This window comes from Carassius carassius, chromosome 41 (assembly GCF_963082965.1).
Source record: "Carassius carassius chromosome 41, fCarCar2.1, whole genome shotgun sequence".
Classification (NCBI taxonomy): Eukaryota; Metazoa; Chordata; class Actinopteri; order Cypriniformes; family Cyprinidae; genus Carassius; species Carassius carassius.
The window spans coordinates 3625221-3644315 of NC_081795.1; the positions used below are offsets into that span (position 1 = coordinate 3625221).

The 19095-nt window shown below is 38.0% G+C and overlaps 1 protein-coding gene across 4 annotated transcripts in view; it reads left to right on the forward strand.

Moving 5' to 3' along the window:
- The window catches only part of LOC132123464 (roundabout homolog 1-like), a 235841-nt gene that overhangs the window by 88701 nt on the left and 128045 nt on the right, over positions 1-19095 (forward strand). Inside the window, exon 1 of one of the 4 annotated variants that reach the window (XM_059534083.1) lies at positions 5427-6202. The exons of the other annotated variants lie outside the window; for them this stretch is intronic. Coding sequence (XP_059390066.1) covers positions 6145-6202 — 58 coding nt within the window. The 5' untranslated portion in view covers positions 5427-6144. Of the gene's footprint in view, positions 1-5426; positions 6203-19095 lie in introns of those variants that run through there. 4 annotated transcript variants of the gene reach the window in all.

A 19095-nucleotide genomic window follows, 5' to 3' on the forward strand; every position in this document is an offset into this window, starting at 1 on the left:
GTTGAAGTGTGATGACATTCTTCCTTTTGTCCCAAAGATTGGCAGTTAATTCCACTTTTTTGTTGGTGCTGCAAGACCCTGTGTTTGTATCAAGGGTAATATGGGAACAATCGGCAAAAGTGCCACTTGTTCTTTCTGCATAGTCATGTTTTAATCATTACTTGGGATACATAAGCTTTGATTGAGGAATATCCAGTTGTCCTTGCTGAAGTGTAGTATAAAGTTCCCCTGGTTTGTTCCAGCTCCTGCTCTGCGGGGCTGTGTTAATAATTCAGCAGGACTGCTGGTGAGGGTCTTGTCCAACAGCTTGCGAGGCACCGATTGGTCGAATCCCCTGTTGTGAAGGTGGGGAGGGCACATGGAAGCCAAAGACAAAGGCACTACTTGGCTCAGTTTCTCTTAGACAGCTTCTCCTTTCATTTAAGCTTCTCCAACCAGTAAACCAATTAAGCCAATTAAGCATGAAAACACAATGCACCTTGTTCTTGCCAGTCTATATAAATGAAATGGGGAGAGCAGCGGGACATGCTTCTTTCTGATGAGGGTAGTCAGAGATTGGGACAAGCTAAAAAAAAGTCCCATAGTCATCTGAGACACCATTGTTTCTGTGTTAATGTATCTGGATCCTTCCGGCCTGTTACTCCTGTTGCACTCATGCATGGCATTGTGCAAATTAGATGTGGTGGCTCAATGTCAGCATACGTTAAACCACATAACCAGTTCAATTTAGTTGTTTCACCAATACACAGGTGAGACACAGATTCATATTGTTGTGCATTTTTAATTGTGATCTTCTCCACTCTCATGCCTCAGTCTCTCCCAGTCAATTGCTAGTCACTGTCTCTAGAAAATTTACTGGGTGCTAAAGGGGATTCAGCCCACGCATGCAACCGCCTGTTTACCCGCTAGCCAAGCTTTTGTGTCTCCCATTAGCGGCGTAATGCAAAGCTCTTGCGTTCTTTTGCACTTCCCTCATTTTGCCGTCATTTTTTTTTTCCATGTTAGTTGTGGCAGAGTTCTACATGGAGGGCCTCTGAATGGCAAAACAGAAACAGATTTGTTAAGCTCGCCCCCCAGCCCATCCACCCCCATGTCTGAGCGCACAACACAGGATTTGCAATCAATGAAGAGAATGTCCTTTTATGCTGTTTTTGTGCAATTGTAGTCCTTCATTCTTTGGGCGAGTTACTATCTGATGTTTTTTTTTGCATTTCATTGTTTGCCCGAGAAATGTGTAGCTCTGTTGTGCCTCACCTTTCTGTAACTTTTTTTGTCCTTTAAAATATTTCAGCATTGATTAAAAGCATTTTCTTGTTGTTAATACTTTTTTCGGTTGATGTTTTTGATCTGGTTGCAGCCCAGATGGCCCCCCCTCTGCAAGGCATTCTTTCCCAGTGAAAACACTTGTGCTGAAGATGTCCTGAAAGATCGCCTGAACCAAGCTTGGTTGTTTCTTAGCCAGGCTGACAAGTCAAAGAAGTTTTCTGCTTGGAGGAATCTCAGGGAATGACAGGGGAGCACTTAGTGCCCCACAGTGTTTCCCAGCCAGTGTGGCCTTGTGTCAGAGGTCTAAGGGTAGAAGCTCAGCGACGTCCTCACAGGATTCACTCCTCATCTGAGGTCTGAACAGATTTGTCAGTGCCCGTATGGAGCTGCTCTGTATGCATCATGGCAGACAGGCAGCTGTGTGATCTGCATTCCTGTACTTCACTCAGATGATTTGCTGTCTTTCCTTATAGCTGGGTTAATACGGTGACACTGCAGATGATTTGTATCTTCCTGACGACTTTTTTGGATGATCCACGATATTATCTTTTTTTTTTTTCTTCCTTTGTCCCCTCTTTTATAATGAAAAATAACTCACTGTAAGAGCTTTTTATGGGATTAGAAAAACATTTTCTCTAAAGACTTCGACCACAGTCATTTCATAATGGTTTAGAATAGAAAATTAGGAAAGAAACTGAATTCTGTTCTTTTGAGCATCTTATCTGTTTTCAGCACCTGGAGTGGAAAGGAAGTATCAGCATTGTATATTGAATTTTAAATGAAGTCTGTAAGTTTCGTTCCCAAGCACAACATCTGAACGTTTTGGTAAGGAATGGTAGAGGATAATATTCGAATAGGGCAGCACTAACAGCCAACAGACAATTTACTACGGTCTTCCTCGCACTATAAATTAACTAAATTAGTTCTTTTAAAAGGATTCAGCTGGTTAATACAGTGTTAACAAACAAATCTGCAAAACTCCCCTCGAATCTTGCCCAAGCTTTCCTGAATGAAATCCCAAGATGCACTGCTACCCCCCGATGAGATAAAAATGTGACATTTTCCTCTTTCATGTTTGGAAAGCGGGCTTTTCTTCTCTATGGGGGGTATTGTTCTTGGAGAATGTTTTTGTTTTAGCCTGTGCTGTTTTGTTAGGTGATGCTGCTTGAAAAGGAGGCGTAAAATAGTCTTAGTCAGGGGGAAAGGGAATGTGTTTCTCTCTCTCTCGCTGCGCGTGTCAATCCCTCGCCCCCATACTGATACGTCCCAGGGTTGATGAGGGGGGTCCCTCCACGTTGTAAGAGACACCCCAGCATGGAATCCGAAAGGGACCCCTTTTTTTCTTACCCACACAGAAGCATCACAAGAATAGAGAGAACATCCACCAAAACTTGCTTTGAATATCAAACGGAGAATTACAGAGCAAACAGGATAAAGGTTATTATGTGTAAGATATTGAAATCCAAAAAAGGGGAGTGGCCCTCGCTGCCATATAGTAGTGTCTATAGTGTCTCTGTTTGCGCCTGGCTCATTAAAAAAGTTGTGAGATAAGAAATAAAGCATCCATGACAGGGAATGAGGAGGTTTCATTTGGTTTTGGGAAGACTGGGATCAAAAACTGGTATTTAAAGTGTGTTTGGAGTTATAATACGTAATGGATTGTTTTGTTTTTTTGGATAACCCTTGGATTCCAGAAGGTCATCTGATGGAGAAAAGTTAATGTGTTGAAGTACATTCATTTAGCAGCATTATTTAGCAAACTTGAAGATAATCTAATAAATTCAGAAAGCTTCCACCATGGAGGCCATCACTCTGGTTGTTGTGATGTTTGTCATGATGGGCATCCAACATGGAAGAACTGCAGGAGTCCCTCGTCATGCAAGCCTCAGGAACCCATCAAACCTTTGGTGTAAGCGTCTACGAGGAAGCTCGCTAGGAGCCCATCACGGCCCCACGAGTCCTCGTCATCACAACAGCAAGGCGCATAAATGCTTCCAGGTCTTCCAGAGTAAGTTCACAATAAATTCATGTGTCTGACATGAGGGTTAGATTAGAATTGAATCATGCCTGGAGTTTTATGAGTTTGTATGCTGATTCAAAGTCGCTGTACAAACTGTTTCATGCTGCTCAGAAATGTTGAGCTCTTGATGAGGGTTTAGCACTCAAAGAAACAATGTGTTAAATCAATTAGCTGTTTTTCTTTATTTATTTTTTTTATTTTTTTGAGGATTTTGGAAACGCTACACTGGAGTTTTGTTGTAGAGGAACAGGAATATCGTAGTTTGGCTGTCGTTCTGTGTTCTCAAAGGACAGGTGAAGGATGGATATTTGGCTCAGATGTTGGATGCACTCCTTTGTCTCCTCAACATAAAACTGCCATAGCCACTAGTATATGAGGACTGGTGAAGGTCAGGAACTGTTGTTTTGTAGTTTAGGGCTATGCCTGCATAGTGTTTTTGGGTTAATGTGGGGTTTTTATTTGGCATACTACCAGTGGAAAGATTAGACACTGCACTGAATTTGTTTCAGATGTTCAAATGTTAATATCTTTGTTTGTGAAGTTAAAACCTTTGAATCAATAGACTTTAATGCATTTTTAAATGGATAACTTGGAACAGAGAGTGTATTTGTGGTGAAGAATCTAAAATAAATGTTGTTATTTTTTTTGTTCACTGCATAATTCCCATGGCATTTGTGTTCTTATTTTATAGTTTTAATAATTTTTCTATAATGTGGAAACTACTCAGAATAAGATATATATCCAAAATTTTCACTGGTACTACTACACTGCTTTTAACTGTCTTTTATATTAAGAAAAAGTTAAAAGCTCAGGGGAAATTTTAGCATTTGGCTTTGCTCTTTGCTCGAGTATATTGATTTTTTGCAAGAGGTTGTGCATTTTACTCAAAATTGCATTTTGTCTGTTAGTATATTGGTTGTAGTGGATTATTTGTTTACATGTAATTTTGTTAATTCACTGGAGCCGAGGTGAATTTTGATGAGAAATGCATGTGTGTGCAACAGCTTTGTGTTGATTTTAAGAGGGCCAGTGAAGGAAAACAGGGATGGAAACCTACAAAAGAAGGTTTAGGAACATATATGCAAATGGACATTCATTATAATTAGAATGGACTTTTAGATTTAAGGTATGAAATTGTAAATTCACAAAATTACATCTTTTTTATGTTCCTATAACTGTATACTTTCAGATTCTAAAAATCTCTTTGAAATTGTCTGCCGTGTAGTGGAGACAGCAGAGGGCGCTCTTGAGTTACAGATGGCGCGTCTGGCAGCTGAATGCGGAGACTCGCACATCCCTGTTAAGCCACTGCTTTAATAAGATTTTTTCTTAGGTAAAACAGAAAAATGTATAAACCACAGCCTTAATAGAGGCATATGAGTTTAACAAATGCAATTTTGTAGATAAAGACAAACACACCTACGAACCAATTTAAATCAATTTTTCCAAAATATATGCATATGAACTTCTCCGTAAATCCACATAAACGCGTCGCCTTTTAAAATAATTAAGAGCAAATTATTCAGTTTCACAAACGCGGTGAATGCCTTTTAAAGTTTAAAGCAATTAAAGTTTGATCATACATACTCTTGCCTTGAGGAAACCGTTTCTTTCATAGGCGATGCCGCGCCGAAGAGGTTAATAATTGTTGCCAGATTTCACTGGAAACCTGTAACAGTGTAAATACACGATTTAATTAATTTCATTCAAACTTGCATAAAATACACGTCGAGTCTATATCATGTTGAGCTAAACCTTTAAATAAAATGTATTTTTAATAATGTATATCCTTTTACAAAAATAATTACAATTGCTCATATGGCTAATATATGGAATTAATCTGGAAATAAGACGAAAAAGCAAGGAGCCATATATATATATATATATATATATATATATATATATATATATATATATATATATATATATATTCTACTAATTGTTTTACATATTTGAGAAATACGAAGTGCACTCGTTTTTATTAATAATTTAATTAAAAGACTTTGTGAAAAATTTAATCAGCTTTAAGTCACTTGTAAGCGGAGCTGGCAACACTGAAGTAAATTCTCCCTAGGAACTATCCATTCTTCAGTCCTCGGAGGGGGAGCCTGGAACATACCATGCCGTTTACTATTCATGCCGTTTGAATGAAGTACCGTTGTTTCAAATCCCCTCAGCCCGATGTGACGGGGGACCTTAATGCATAGATCCTAATATTAAAACACTGAGGGGAAAAACTGAAAGAAGAGGAAAAAACAAAAGAGGGGAGATTTTGGATTTACATTTGAATTTACAAAGCAATGGAAAAGTGGAAGTGATCTATATCCAATGGACTTCAGTCAGCACATTGTTCAGCATCAGCTTCTGCTGTTCCAGTGGAAACTGAAGTTTCTGAGTTCGAAATGACTTATTCTCGTTGTTTCTGAACAATGTGACACTGGTCGCTTTTCTAGGCTGGGGACCTTATTACCTTTAAAACTTTAGAAAAGAGTTCGAGTTCGTTTCTTTTCACTGGCTTTCTATGGGATCTTTTGGGATGCGGTCAGCGGATACAAAGTGACCAACTCTGCGCTTGCAGAATTATTATTTTCTGGAGGTCATTTCAAAACATTGCAAGGCTTATTTAAACTTCGATTGATTTTGAGCTTTTCATTCATTTGGGACTCATGGAGTGCGTGTTTGAATACAAATAAACTGGATTACTATCAGGTTATTGGAGACCTTTTAAAAAAAACTAAATTATTCTGGAAAACCGAAACATATTGCATTTGGATATTATGAAGGATCAAAAACACACAAAAATCTGATTTATTGTTATTTTTGCGGATTACACAGCTCTAAAAGCGAATATTTGAACGATGACGGGGAGAGTTATTGGATTCGTGCTTTTTATCGCAGTTATACACGTTTGCACAGGTACGTATATTTAGAACCAGGACTTTGAGCACAGTTTCTTTAAAAAAACACCTTTAGTTGTGGTTTCAGTGAAATGGTGTGACCGCTTGACATTTCCGAGTCTTTCGATGCTGTGTTGAAAAGTTGCTAATATAGCCTATTTCCGTACCTGTTAATGTGATTCTGTGTTGTGTGTCTTAACTGTATCATTTACAAATGCTCCTTACCTATTTGACGAAGATTTCAGGAAGTTGTTTTTGTAAACTGTATCCTCACATTTATCATGCTCTGTTAATGTAACTGAAAGGCATGGCATCTTGGCATGCTTGCTTAAGAATCATAACGTTTACTTTGCTCTAAGATCACGATGTTTCCACAGACTTAAGTGAAGCATATGAGAGCATTAGACTAAGTATCCTGACCGTGCTTGAGGCGTAACTTTTATTTGCCATGGTATTTAAAATCTGTCTTTGAGGAACCTCTAGCCAATTTTTCACTACTTTTTAAAATTTTTGCATAGGACAAGTGGACGATGGGTAGGTTTAATCTTTCCTGATGATGCTCTCCTGTCAGTGTTCCTCCAGTGATTATATGCTAAATCAAAGCTAATGTAATTTTTACTTCAGTCAGCATGAGTTAAAAACAGCGTTCCCTTGGTTATTGGCTGGAAAAGTCATGTAAATCTTTGGTTAGGAAGTGTGGAACCCTGTAGAAATGTATTTTAATGTATTCTTGGTGCTTAGTGGTTTAAAGGTGTTAAAAAGTATTTTGAAGCACCACCTTTGAGGTAGCCTACATGGTAGATTCCTTGCTTCCTAATGTGTTTTGTGGTAATGGTAAAACTGTTTGTCTTGTTCTCGTGAATAAGAAAATAATTTGTTGCTTTAAACTAGCATTTGGGCAGTGTTCACTTTGGCACTTGAAGTTTATATCATTTTATTATTCCTCCATTCCTTTTATCCTATTATATATATGTTTTTACATTCACCATTCTCATTGTCAATCTTTGAATTTCATTAATGATTAATCATTCATGTCATCATTTTCTATATTTGTATGCTCTGATATTTGTTTCCGGTAGCTTGTTTTAAACCATGCCACAGCTGTGTTTAGGCTATCCCATATTGAGATCACTGTCCCTCCTTCAGTTTCCAGCCTCTGGCAGGCCCGAGTGAAACTGCTCTGAGCAGAGATTGTGACAGAAACCTTAAGCCGAATGTAATAGACCTGCATAATCCCAGCTGACGTTGCCCCTGATCCTCTTTCTTCACAAATAACTGACTAAAACAAACTCTGAACCTCTTTATCTGCAAACCTAGTGACACTGTCACACATTAAACTGGATTCCCTTTATTTATTTGGGGTTTTGAGCATGTCAGTATAGACCTGGTGCTCACTGCGCTCTGCTTCTTTAAGGAAACTTCCCTGTGAATCAGGTCCCATTGACTGTGAATGGGTCTGTTTGCAATGCTGCTTTAACATGATGATTTAAAGAGACAGTCTGGTTTATGAGCCTGTTATGACTTAAAACGTTGATTGCTTTATTTTATTGCTTTAGTTTGCTTTGTGATTATCCCTGAGCCTGAAGTAATTGTGTTCAAGTTAAAACCTGGAAGAATATCATTTTAAACTCAAGTGTGTAATTTTTTTAAAAGTACTTTTCAAATACTTTCTCTTCATTCAGCTTATATTCAGAGACAACTAGACTGTAAAAAAAAATTTCAAAGTTGTAAATAAACGATTATTGGAGTATGTTTTACAAGAAACTACTATTTCAGTCTTCCTACTCAAAAATGTCATGTTTAGTTCAGTCTTTGTCGATTCTTTGTAATGATTTGTGAAATTTACTAGCAATTTCATGGTTATACACCAATTCTTTTTCAGTGTAAAAGTAAGCTGTTTCTTGGTAAAGAATTGTATACATAATGGCAGCATTAAAGGGATAGTTGACCCTAAATTGAATTTTTTTTTATATAATTTACTTACCTTTCTGTTGTTCCTTATGTTGAACACAAGAAGATATTTTGAAGAATGTTATTAACCAAACAGTTGCTGGTAGCCATTGACTTACATGGTATTTTCCCCCCATACTGTGGAATTCAATGGATACCAGCTATTGTTTGGTAACATTCTTCAAAATATCTCATGTGCTCAACAGAAGAAAGAAACTCATACAGGTTTCAGGTTTCATTCATTCATTCATTCATTCATTCATAAATGCAGTTTGTTTGAGCATCCCCACAATTCATCATTGGCTCAACCAATGGCATGAGCTTGGGGGTGTGACTATTTGTTTGCTCACCTTATGCCAAACAAAACCTATTTGAAATTTTTTTATTTTGTGTTTGGTCCATAAGTGACACACTTAAGCTTAAAAATGGTCATGGGACTAACTTTCTGCGATTTATGTTGTGCAATTCTGCATACAGGGACTGAGAGAGAGCATGAGAGTAACTAGATGGATTTACAACTGCAAATGAATAAATAAAACATAAGGCAACAAATTACAGACTTTTCACGTCTAGTGATTACAGATGAAGTGATTGCTTGATTAATGTAATCAAGAATAAACAGCTTAAATCATGTCTATCAGCGAGCTGAAACAGAGAGGAGGATTGTGGGATGAAGGAAATTAATTCGGGGACAAGCATGGACCCCTTTCCCATGTGCCTTGCTTGTACTGAATTGCTATGGAGCTGCTCTGAGAATTAGCTGTGGGCCGCACCACTGCTGAGAGGCATCTGCTCATTGAGGAAACAGTGTAGTGCTTTAACAAGCACCTGTAGGGAGAAAGGTCAAGGGTTGTGGTTCGAACTTCATGGTAGGGCTCATCTTCTCTGAGAGAGTTCTGTAATCATGCTAGGCATTGTAAAAGTATGTGGTATCATTAGATCTGAAGAAAACCTTGTCAAGGACTGCTTCTGTTTTTGGCATAGTCAGCAATTTGAGTCTTAACCACCGAGCTTTACAGTCAGCTGGAAGATTTCAAGTGCCGTTGAAGGACATGGCGACAATCCCAACTGTAGATTGAGTGAGGAAACGGATGTTTTTGCCCAAGAGTGTTGACATATGAGGAGTTGGTGTTGATTTCTGGCTACTGAGCAGTGTTTTCTGCTTGTGACAATGAATGATGGTGTTGTTCTAATCCTTGTCTGTTGTACAGTGAGGACTTGCTGATTAGCTCATGGCTGTTATGAGGCTGGGAGATAATAGATAAGACAGAGCACATCCGTCATGTGGCCCTGATTCATGTTTCACTGCAGGAGCCCGTTTTATTACTGTACATCAAACTGTCCCTAATAGAGGCTCAAATGTCATCTGTCAATAATTCACCAGCTCTTCCATGACCTCTGAAAATCATCAGCACTTAACCCAAAGATGTAATCTGTAATTGATAAAACTGCGGCAATACAGCGAATAGAGATTTTAAGGCTGTGAATAGAGACCTGTGTTTAGGACCAATACATGTTACCAATACATCATGCATGAATATTTCAGTGAAAACTTGCACAATATCCAATTAGGGGTGGGTGATATGACCAAAATTTTATCACAATATGAGAAATTTTATATCTCGATAACAATATATATCTTGATATAGTAATTGTTTTTCTTTTAATAAGGTTTTTTATGATATTAAGATTTGATACCATAGAATTGTCATAATCCTTGTCACCAATGTCAATATCAAACTAATAAAATAAATAAATAAATGAAACAGTCAGTGATGAAATAAGAACAAGAAACTAATTACAAGCAATAGGACAGAAACTACAATAAATAAGAAATACATTGTGTAAATGAATTAGTCTTCACTGTGTACATTATATCCATATACTGTATATATATATATATATATATATATATATATATATATATATATATAAATATATATATATATATATATATACGCACACACAAAATAAACTATAGGGCACAATATGAATCGATAGACTTTTAATTTCGTCCATCCGATTTATATCGTCATATCGCCAAGCTCTATATCCAATAACGGCAGTATATTTACTTTTGATAATCATAATTTAACATTTTAAAAATCGCTCATTTTCCCATATTTTTACATATAGTTTACCTTTGTTGAATGTATCTTCTAACGAAAAAATAAAATCTATAATGTTTTTTAACAATATATATATATGTATATGAACTTACATACGTGTATATATATATATATGTATATATATATATATATATATATATATATATATATATATATATATATATATATATATATATATATATATATTAAATATAAAATATTCTATAATATACAAATATTTGAAAATTATTATAAAAATATTAATGTTTGTGTGTGTATATATACACACATAAAAAAAATGTATGTGTATTTTTAATGTGCACCACCACCATTAAAATTTACACATTTTTTTAAATAGCTTTATATGGTCTTTTGGTGTGACAGTAAAGATCAAATAAGCTTCATGCTAAATAATAGTAAAATAATTAGTCAGTTATATTGAATCATTGAATACGTCCTATCATATGTTTGGTATTTTTTGTAAAATCGTTGAGGCATACCATTCATTATCGTTTCACTTGCATTTCATTGTCAATCAAACAGGTTGAGCCAGGTAGCAGAGACTGTCAACGGAACAAGATGTACATGTTTGCATGATGGGCGGCTCTCAATGGATGCACAGAGTATTTGCATCCGTACGGATCCTCAGAGTGAGTGTGTCCATATATATGTGTATAAGGCAGCGAGAGCGAGAATAAGAAACAAAAAGAAAGCACGAAGGAATGTCTTGAGAATGCAATCCATCACGTTAACCCCTGCAGTGCGGCACAGTGGAAGTTGGGATGGATGGTCTCCTAAGTGCAGATAATAAATAGTCAGTGTCTGACGGGGCACAGCAGGCACCAGAGGCCAATTAATGGCCTCTGCTCTCGCAGGTGAGCGATGTATCTGTCTCCGGCGCTCCTTCTCTCTCCGCTCAGGACCTACACGCTGGCTTTGACGACTCACATGTGGCCTAATGAAATGATGTCAAGATGATGAAATCCGTGCATGGTCGCGCTTGCAATAATAACGGTAATAAGAATATCATCAGCAGCTACAGCTATACTAATAACGATATTGGGAAAAAAGCCAGCTTTGACAAAAAACACCAGTAGTTGCTGCGATTTCCCACCAGGATGTAGTCTTTGAGAACGGGCCAAGGGATTAGTAACCCTGATCCTCACACACCTGTGAAAAATGACAGCGCCCACTGAGCTGTGTGCGCCACGTTCACCTAAATCCCAATTAACGTCTGCCTAAGCCTAATTAGGTGGAATTAAACGACATGGTGCTTCAGATTAGAGCCAAGCCAAATGGTGGGTTTACAAATCTGTACAGACTCAGGCGTAATGGCAAGATAGGGTTCCATACCTTTTGTTTATTTTGTTCATTCTCCATGCCGTTATTAAAACCATTCTTGCAGCCTCACTAAACGTTTAATGAGCATGTGAGAGCTGTTTAATTGGATTAATTAGCAGATGAATACGACATCGATACTTAGTGAAGCAGCGTGACCGATGATAAACTCTTCACAGGGACTTGATGCCCCATACTGATTTGATTCGAAGCCCCTGGGACGTCCTTTCTGTGACCGCGTCTGTTTGTCTATATCTCTCAGAACTCTTGTGGTATTTTAAACCCTCGAGGAATGCAAGCGTACCCCTTGGGCTGTCACAGGGCCAGCGCGGTGATGAGGGGTAAAGAGCGATGCGGTGTGGTGCTCGCTGCGTTGGACTGTCTGGGAATGAGCTGCAAGATTGTCAGAGACGCTGGAATGACGTTTAAAGGTTGGAAAGTGATGGCTCAATGGTTCTGGGAGGCTTTTTAGACCATGATTATAGGGAAAAGGAGTGTTTAGGATGGCTCTTGGCTTAGATCACTATCTATTCAAAATGAAAATGAGCAGAGCTGGAACATACGGTTGTGATTTGACAAAAAAAATCTGTGTCATCTTGCCTCAATGTTTGTTTATCTGTAATGCAAATAAAATTCAGAGCATTATTGCACAACATTGCACTATTTTTTAAAGCTTTTCTAATGTGATTTTGAGCAGATTAATGTGGATTTCATGTCGTGAATTTAATATTCATTAAATATGTTTAAAGATTTTTATATTTTGACACTTAAAAATGGTCAGACCATTTGAGGGCTTGAAATTTACATCACTTGTGAAACATTGGATTTAGATGTCAAATTTTCTGAAACCAAAAACAAATTGCATGTGGTTTTGTTTAAATTAATATGAATGTGAAATTCATCATGGTGATCAAGTGAACTTTGCATGTAAAACCATGCAAACACATGTAAAACATTGGATTTACAATCCAAATGTTCCAAAACCACTGAAGCGCATTATTGCCCAACTTTACACATTTTTTTCAGCTTTTCTTATGCTATCCCAATGCTGTCACTGTTTTGAATGTCCCAGACCCCACCCCCTCCCCCCCAACTTATTTTGACTGTTTTTAAGACTTGCCTTTTTGTTGCCAGCCAGTGCGTTGCCTTTGGCAGATAAAGCAAACTGACATGCAGAAAAGCCCAGTGGGGACTGACACGGGGTTCATGCATTGTGTCATCTCAACGGGGTAATTGTAAGGCCCAGAGGAAGGGGAGGGGCTTTCCATGGAGGACTCGAGGTCTACAATAGCTTCCTAAAAAGTAAAAGTAAAAAAGCAGACTGAGCTCTGTCAAAAAACATAAACAGCAAAGAGCTTCTTTTCTGCCACACTTCCATCACACATCTTCTCTACATTCTTGAAAATAAAGGTTCTTTATTGGCATCTAGGTTCCATATAGAACCTTTAATATCCATTTAAACTTTCCATTCGACAAAATGTTCTTTACAGTGGAGCAGAATTGATTTTTACTCTTGATTTTTTTAAAAATAACTATTCGATGGAAGGTTTTTTGGATAAACCATTCATTTTAAAAATGAAACACGAAAGCAGAGATTTTAGACCTATTTCTTGGGACGAAAAGTAAATGCATGAGCATGCATTACTATAAAGACTATGATTTATGGATTTATGTTTTACAAAGAGACACATCAGGATTTTGGCATGTTTTGCAGTGCTCAGCAGTACTCGCTTTGGACTCAAGTTATCCCAACTCAGCCTTTGTTGGGTTGAATGAGCTGTAGGCTTGTATGGGTCATTTTACAACTCAAAACCCAGTGTTTCTGAAACCTGAAAGATGGCATTGAAGACCATTCCTTCTCTGAAACCCCCTCCGTTTCCACCTCATTCTCTTTTCGGAGAGGATCAGCTTCCTAGTGGCCATTCTATTTGGGAAAGCTTGGATACACTTTTGAAATGCTAACGCTCTCTTTTGGAGGTGTCGGTCTGGTGGGGAGAGAACAATCAAAAGACTTAAGAGAAGGGAATTAAATTAGCAAGCAAAAAAGATGGTCCACTAATTAGTAGATTTGAAAACATAGACCCTCCTCCCCCTTCCGTTATGTTCACCTTCACACATACACAGGCTACCTTTGATCCCCCTCAGCCCTGTTGCATTGTGGGTATGTGATTTCCCTCAATTATGGGGTCTTTTGCAGCCCTCCCCCTGCTATTTGTAACTCTGCCCGGTATAATTGGGCTTCTACAGAATACCAAGTCCGCAGAATACAAAATTTTGCTCATTTGTGACCAGATCAGTTTGGCAGGCATTGATATAAATGATGTAGATGATATTAAAGATTGTCTCAGGCCCAGACTTTCATATAAATTTGGTGTTCTTTGATTTCCCACCTCATTCTTAAATGCTTTACCTGCTGATGAAGAAGCTTTCAGGCCAATTTGACGAGAGGCTTGATCAGCATCTTAAAGAGCTCCTTGCCCCAGGGCTAATCCCAGAGCAGACAGGGTGTAAAGCAGAACAGCAAGCTCCCCAGACAGACGAGTCCTCCAAGAGGCGTAATTATCCAAGGCCTGACCTTGAAATTCTAGCTAAGGAAATGCTATATAATGTGCTATCATCTCTAGGATATAATCATGGAAAGGAAGTGAAGGAATTTGATGTGTTTGCTCAACAGTGTATGTGTTTTCAATAATACTTGCATGTGATCATATTAATCTGATCTCTCAGATTTTACATATGCATTAAGACATGCATACATTTAGCTAAATGTTTAACAAGTTTATAACCTTGTGGAAAAATCGTGAAATGAACTTTTATCACATTTTGACACTTAAAATAGTTTTCAGATTATTTGAGGCTATCATGTGAAACTTTGGACTCGCATGTAAAATGTTCAGAAACTACAGAAAAATCACATGTGATTTTGTGTAAAGGAATGTGAATTTTATGTATTGAACGTAATGTGCATTTATTATGTTTTTAAGATTTTATATACTTTTGAGATATAAAACACAAAATTTATCAAGGTAATCACATTTTATTTATAAAACCATGTCAGCCATGTGAAGCATTGTGTTTACATGTGAAATCCCAAGTTCCAAAACTACTAAAAAATCTGATTTTGTGTAAATTGCTGTTAAATTCATAACTTAACATGCTAATTTGCATTTAATGTGCTTAAACATTTTGCATATGCATGAAGTGACAAACATGAAAGCAAATGTGAAGCTAGTTCTGTAAACAAAAGCTTTCATAAAAATAATTGTATAAAAGATGTCAAAAGTATGTTTATGAGTAGATTAAAATAATTAATCCAATTTACCAACCCCCCACCCCCACCCGATCTGAATTTTGCTGACTAACAACATTTGTACAGTTATCAGAAACCAAGCTGAATAAATGTTATGTTCCTGAGGCTTTGTTCACACTGTTCTCAGATATTTGAGGGCTGTGCAACAATAAAAGCCTTAATAGTATAATGTTAGCATTGTCTGGTCGCTGGCCAAACAGATCCTGTCATAATCTGTGAACTGTTCTTACACCTATTGTTGTAGCTAACTGAAAAAAGGATTTTGGCTTGGCATTAGAGCCTTCACTAGAGAAACCGTTCCTTACGCTCATATTTCGGGTTGGCCTGTGCTTTGCTGATGTAAGACAAGCTGTCTGGCGAAGGTCCCTGGTGTGGGCACTTCTGCTGCTATGCTAAGGATTATTGCAGCCCTGTGTTCCTCTGGCTGTATATCACTTTGAAAGCTTGTGGCATCACAGCTCATTTTCAGACTTGATTTTTTGTTTTCTTCCCCTACGTTTAGCTCAGTGATAATAATTATTGTCTCAATAATCATTTTCTCATGCTCCTGGTCCTTGGTTGGAAATACCAGAATGTTAACTTTGCATGGTTTCCATGTTCCTCGACCGCAAGAAATGAGTCAACACAGACACTTTTTAAGCGCTGTTGCACCATGCAATTTATTTATAAAAATAAACCAGCTGTTCCACTCATGTTTAGTGGCATTTTAGCTGCGTTTTATTCCAGTGACCTTGACATGAAACATGTTTGCTTGGCATGCATGGTACAAACTGCTAATGTGTGGTTTTTAATGCATTCTGGATAGAAAATCTCATCGTGTTCTCAGCGATGATTGGCGGCGTTTAGTCTGCCGCACCCAAATCTTTATATGTGGCATAAAAGAGGGATTTTAATTGAAAGGAGAAATGTCAGCCGTGTTGAAGTGGCATCCTCAGGGGACGAATGACATTCACAGGAGCTCCCGAGTAATTATGGGCAGACAGGAAGTTGTGTGTTTAAATGCGCCCTGCTTCTTTTATGTGTTCTCAAGCAACTGGAGAGGGAACAAATGTTGTCATGCCGTCTCAGACGTGGCCAACTGGTTTTGATGCTTACCCGGGGTAGAGTATCAGTCTTCAAAGCGCTGGATGTCTGGGCTTTAAAAGGAATCCACCGCTCACAGTTTCGATCTCTCTGAATAATCCACAAAGAATTATGGTCGTAAAGTTATAGCACACAACATGCAGTCATAAAATTGTGAAGAGTCAGTGATTCAATATCAGTGAACCACAGAATGATGCGTTCATCAGATTAGCTGGAATTCCCCGGTCCTATCAGCTGTTAAACATCAGGTTTAAGCAATCTTTCGAGCAAAGTCTTCATTACATGGTTGAAATATTAACCCTGATTCACACGCCAACCTGTAATCACACTTGTGCTACCCAGTAGCGAACCCTGAGGCACTCCTACCGGCATTCCGTGTCCTTGTCATGTACAGTCTCCTGAAAACAGTTACAGGCCGTAAGCCATCAGATAAACGCTGATATGTTACCCAACTTCCATTACACTGCAATCTCATCTGCCATCTCCTAAATGATATTTAAAACGCATTAATTTTTTTTGCCTGCCATGCTTATGTTTCTGGCAACTTTACAGTCGTTGTTGTTTTTTCTGTCTTGGCATGGAGCCCCGAGTGCCATATTCATCTGTAGGCTGATTGTTCCAAGTGAGGGCTCGGGTCAAGTTGTCTTCCCTCTGAGAGGTGAGATTTGAACAGAAGAAACACACAGAGAATGCTTGACCTTGAGTAAACTCAGATCTGCTGTTGCATCAAATGTGTTTTAATCGTACTTGAAAACATTGTGCAGTACAGTAGGCAAAAATGGAAAGGGCCCTAGGCCAAATGTAGAGTATTGTACACATTCACACAAATATAGTGAGTGGGAATAGGCTGGCTATGTATTTGATCTGAAATGAGTTGATTTGTTTATTTAGTTTTTAACCAGGACCTGCCATTTCAACAAAAAAGGCATTTTTGCCAGGTACATTCAGAATATATAATAAATTAATTTTTGAGTTTTGAAGCAGTTCCTTGATGTGGTCAGCTTAAACTAATTTAGATCATTTATTTTATCATTTTTGCGAACAAGTCATTGAAATTTCAATCAGTTTATTGAAGTAGGTTGTGGATCATTTAAATTTATTGAAATAGTTGACCTGTATCATTGATGCAAACAATACAACATTTTTATTGATCTACTGAAGTGGATTAAATTCATTTGCACTGATTGGATCATTAACTTTGATCACTGAGGCAAAATAATAATAATTTTTGAGTCAGTTCATTGATGTGAATCATCAAATTCATTCACACAAATAGATTATTGCGTTTTGAACTGATTAATTGAAGTGAACTGTTTGAACTGATTTAAATCATTGATTTGAATTACTGAAGTAAATTAATCATTGAATTTTGAATCAGATTAATTGAAGTTGACAGTTTGAACCTATCGAGATTTAATTAAATCATTGATGCAAAGGAGTCATCAAGTTTTAATTCTATTCATTGAAGAAAAGAGTTAGAATTGAGCTGAATCATGGTGTGAATCACTGATGCAAACAAATGATTGAGTTTTGAATCAGTTTATTGTAGTGCACAGTTTTTAACTGATTTCAATCATTAAATTGAATAGTTGAAAACCAGTGTGTTTTGAATAAACTGATTCACAATTGTTTTTCCAACTTAGGAGCTTTAAAGCCATTTGTTCTACTCATGTTTAAATCAGTGCTAGAATTAATTTGCCCTGAATGTTTTCCTTTTTTCCATATAAGAAATTTAAAAGAATGAGAAGTTGCCAGCTTTAAGTTAGTTGGATTGGGAGGTGAAACTTTGAGATGCACTTGCTCCATCCTGCTGAGTTGATGAGAATTTGGCCTGCGTTTTTGGCATGGGTTTGTAAAGTCTATTTAAAAATGACTAGAACATCCCCTGTTGGGAAATTAATGTTTCACATTCTTAATTTATTCTTGTGTGTGGTTCTCATGCTAGTGGGAGTTGTCCTGATATACAGTGAAGACATTGGTCAAAGTCACTCGGCTTTGCCTCGATGGGGAAAAACTAAAACAAGATGTAACTGGCAGAGCGCATCACTCACACATCTCCTCTCCCAGTGTGACTCTAAATCTCTTCACCATACACACACACACACACACACACACACACTGGATCTTCAGCCTGCGTGCTGGCCCATATTTAATTGCAGATACCATTATTTTGCTTGAGCCTAGTACACTGCAGATACCATCGTACTGGCACCACAGCCATCCCCTGAGAATGAAAGCATTTTCACACACTGAGAGGTCTCGTAAATATACACATGAGGGGCTAATTTAATTGTCAGTGACAGTGAGGAAGAGTGACAGTGTCTCTGTGTAACTATCAAGTCAGAATATTCCATCCACTGCTCACTAACTCATCCACTAACTTCGTGGGAAGTCGTGGCCTAATGGTTAGAGAGTCGGACTCCCAATCGAAAGGTTGTGAGTTCGAGTCCCGGGCCGGCAGGAATTGTGGGTGGGGGGAGTGCATGTACAGTTCTCTCTCCACCTTCAATACCACGACTTAGGTGCCCTTGAGCAAGGCATCGAACCCCCAACTGCTCCCCGGGCGCCGCAGCATAAATGGCAGCCCACTGCTCCGGGTGTGTGTTCACTGTGTGTGTGTGTGTGTGTGTTCACTGCTCTGTGTGTGTGCACTTCGGATGGGTTAAATGCAGAGCACAAATTCTGAGCATGGGTCACCATACTTGGCTGAATGTCACTTCACTTTCACTTTCACAAGGAGCTGAATCCTGCTGCTGTGAATTTTTTCAGGGTGCGGACATGAGGGCGACATGTGAATTATTTATATGTGAGGAATATGATGCCTTGTACATTTCTGTTTTTCTGATTTGTCATTCAAAAGAAGCCAGTATGCATCAGGGATTTAGTATGAACTGACAGTTTCGAAATGCTGTGCCATTCATAATTCCAAAAATATCTCAAATCGATGTCAGGGTGTTGGATTTCATACTGTTTAAATGTATATAGTATGTATAAAGTGCATAGATAGCATGCACATGTTTTATACATTAACACTGGATGACCTGAGTGTGTGCGCGTGTATATATATATAGGTCATCCAGGGTTTATGCATTTAAGCACACTGTATACTCCCAAAATAATCTA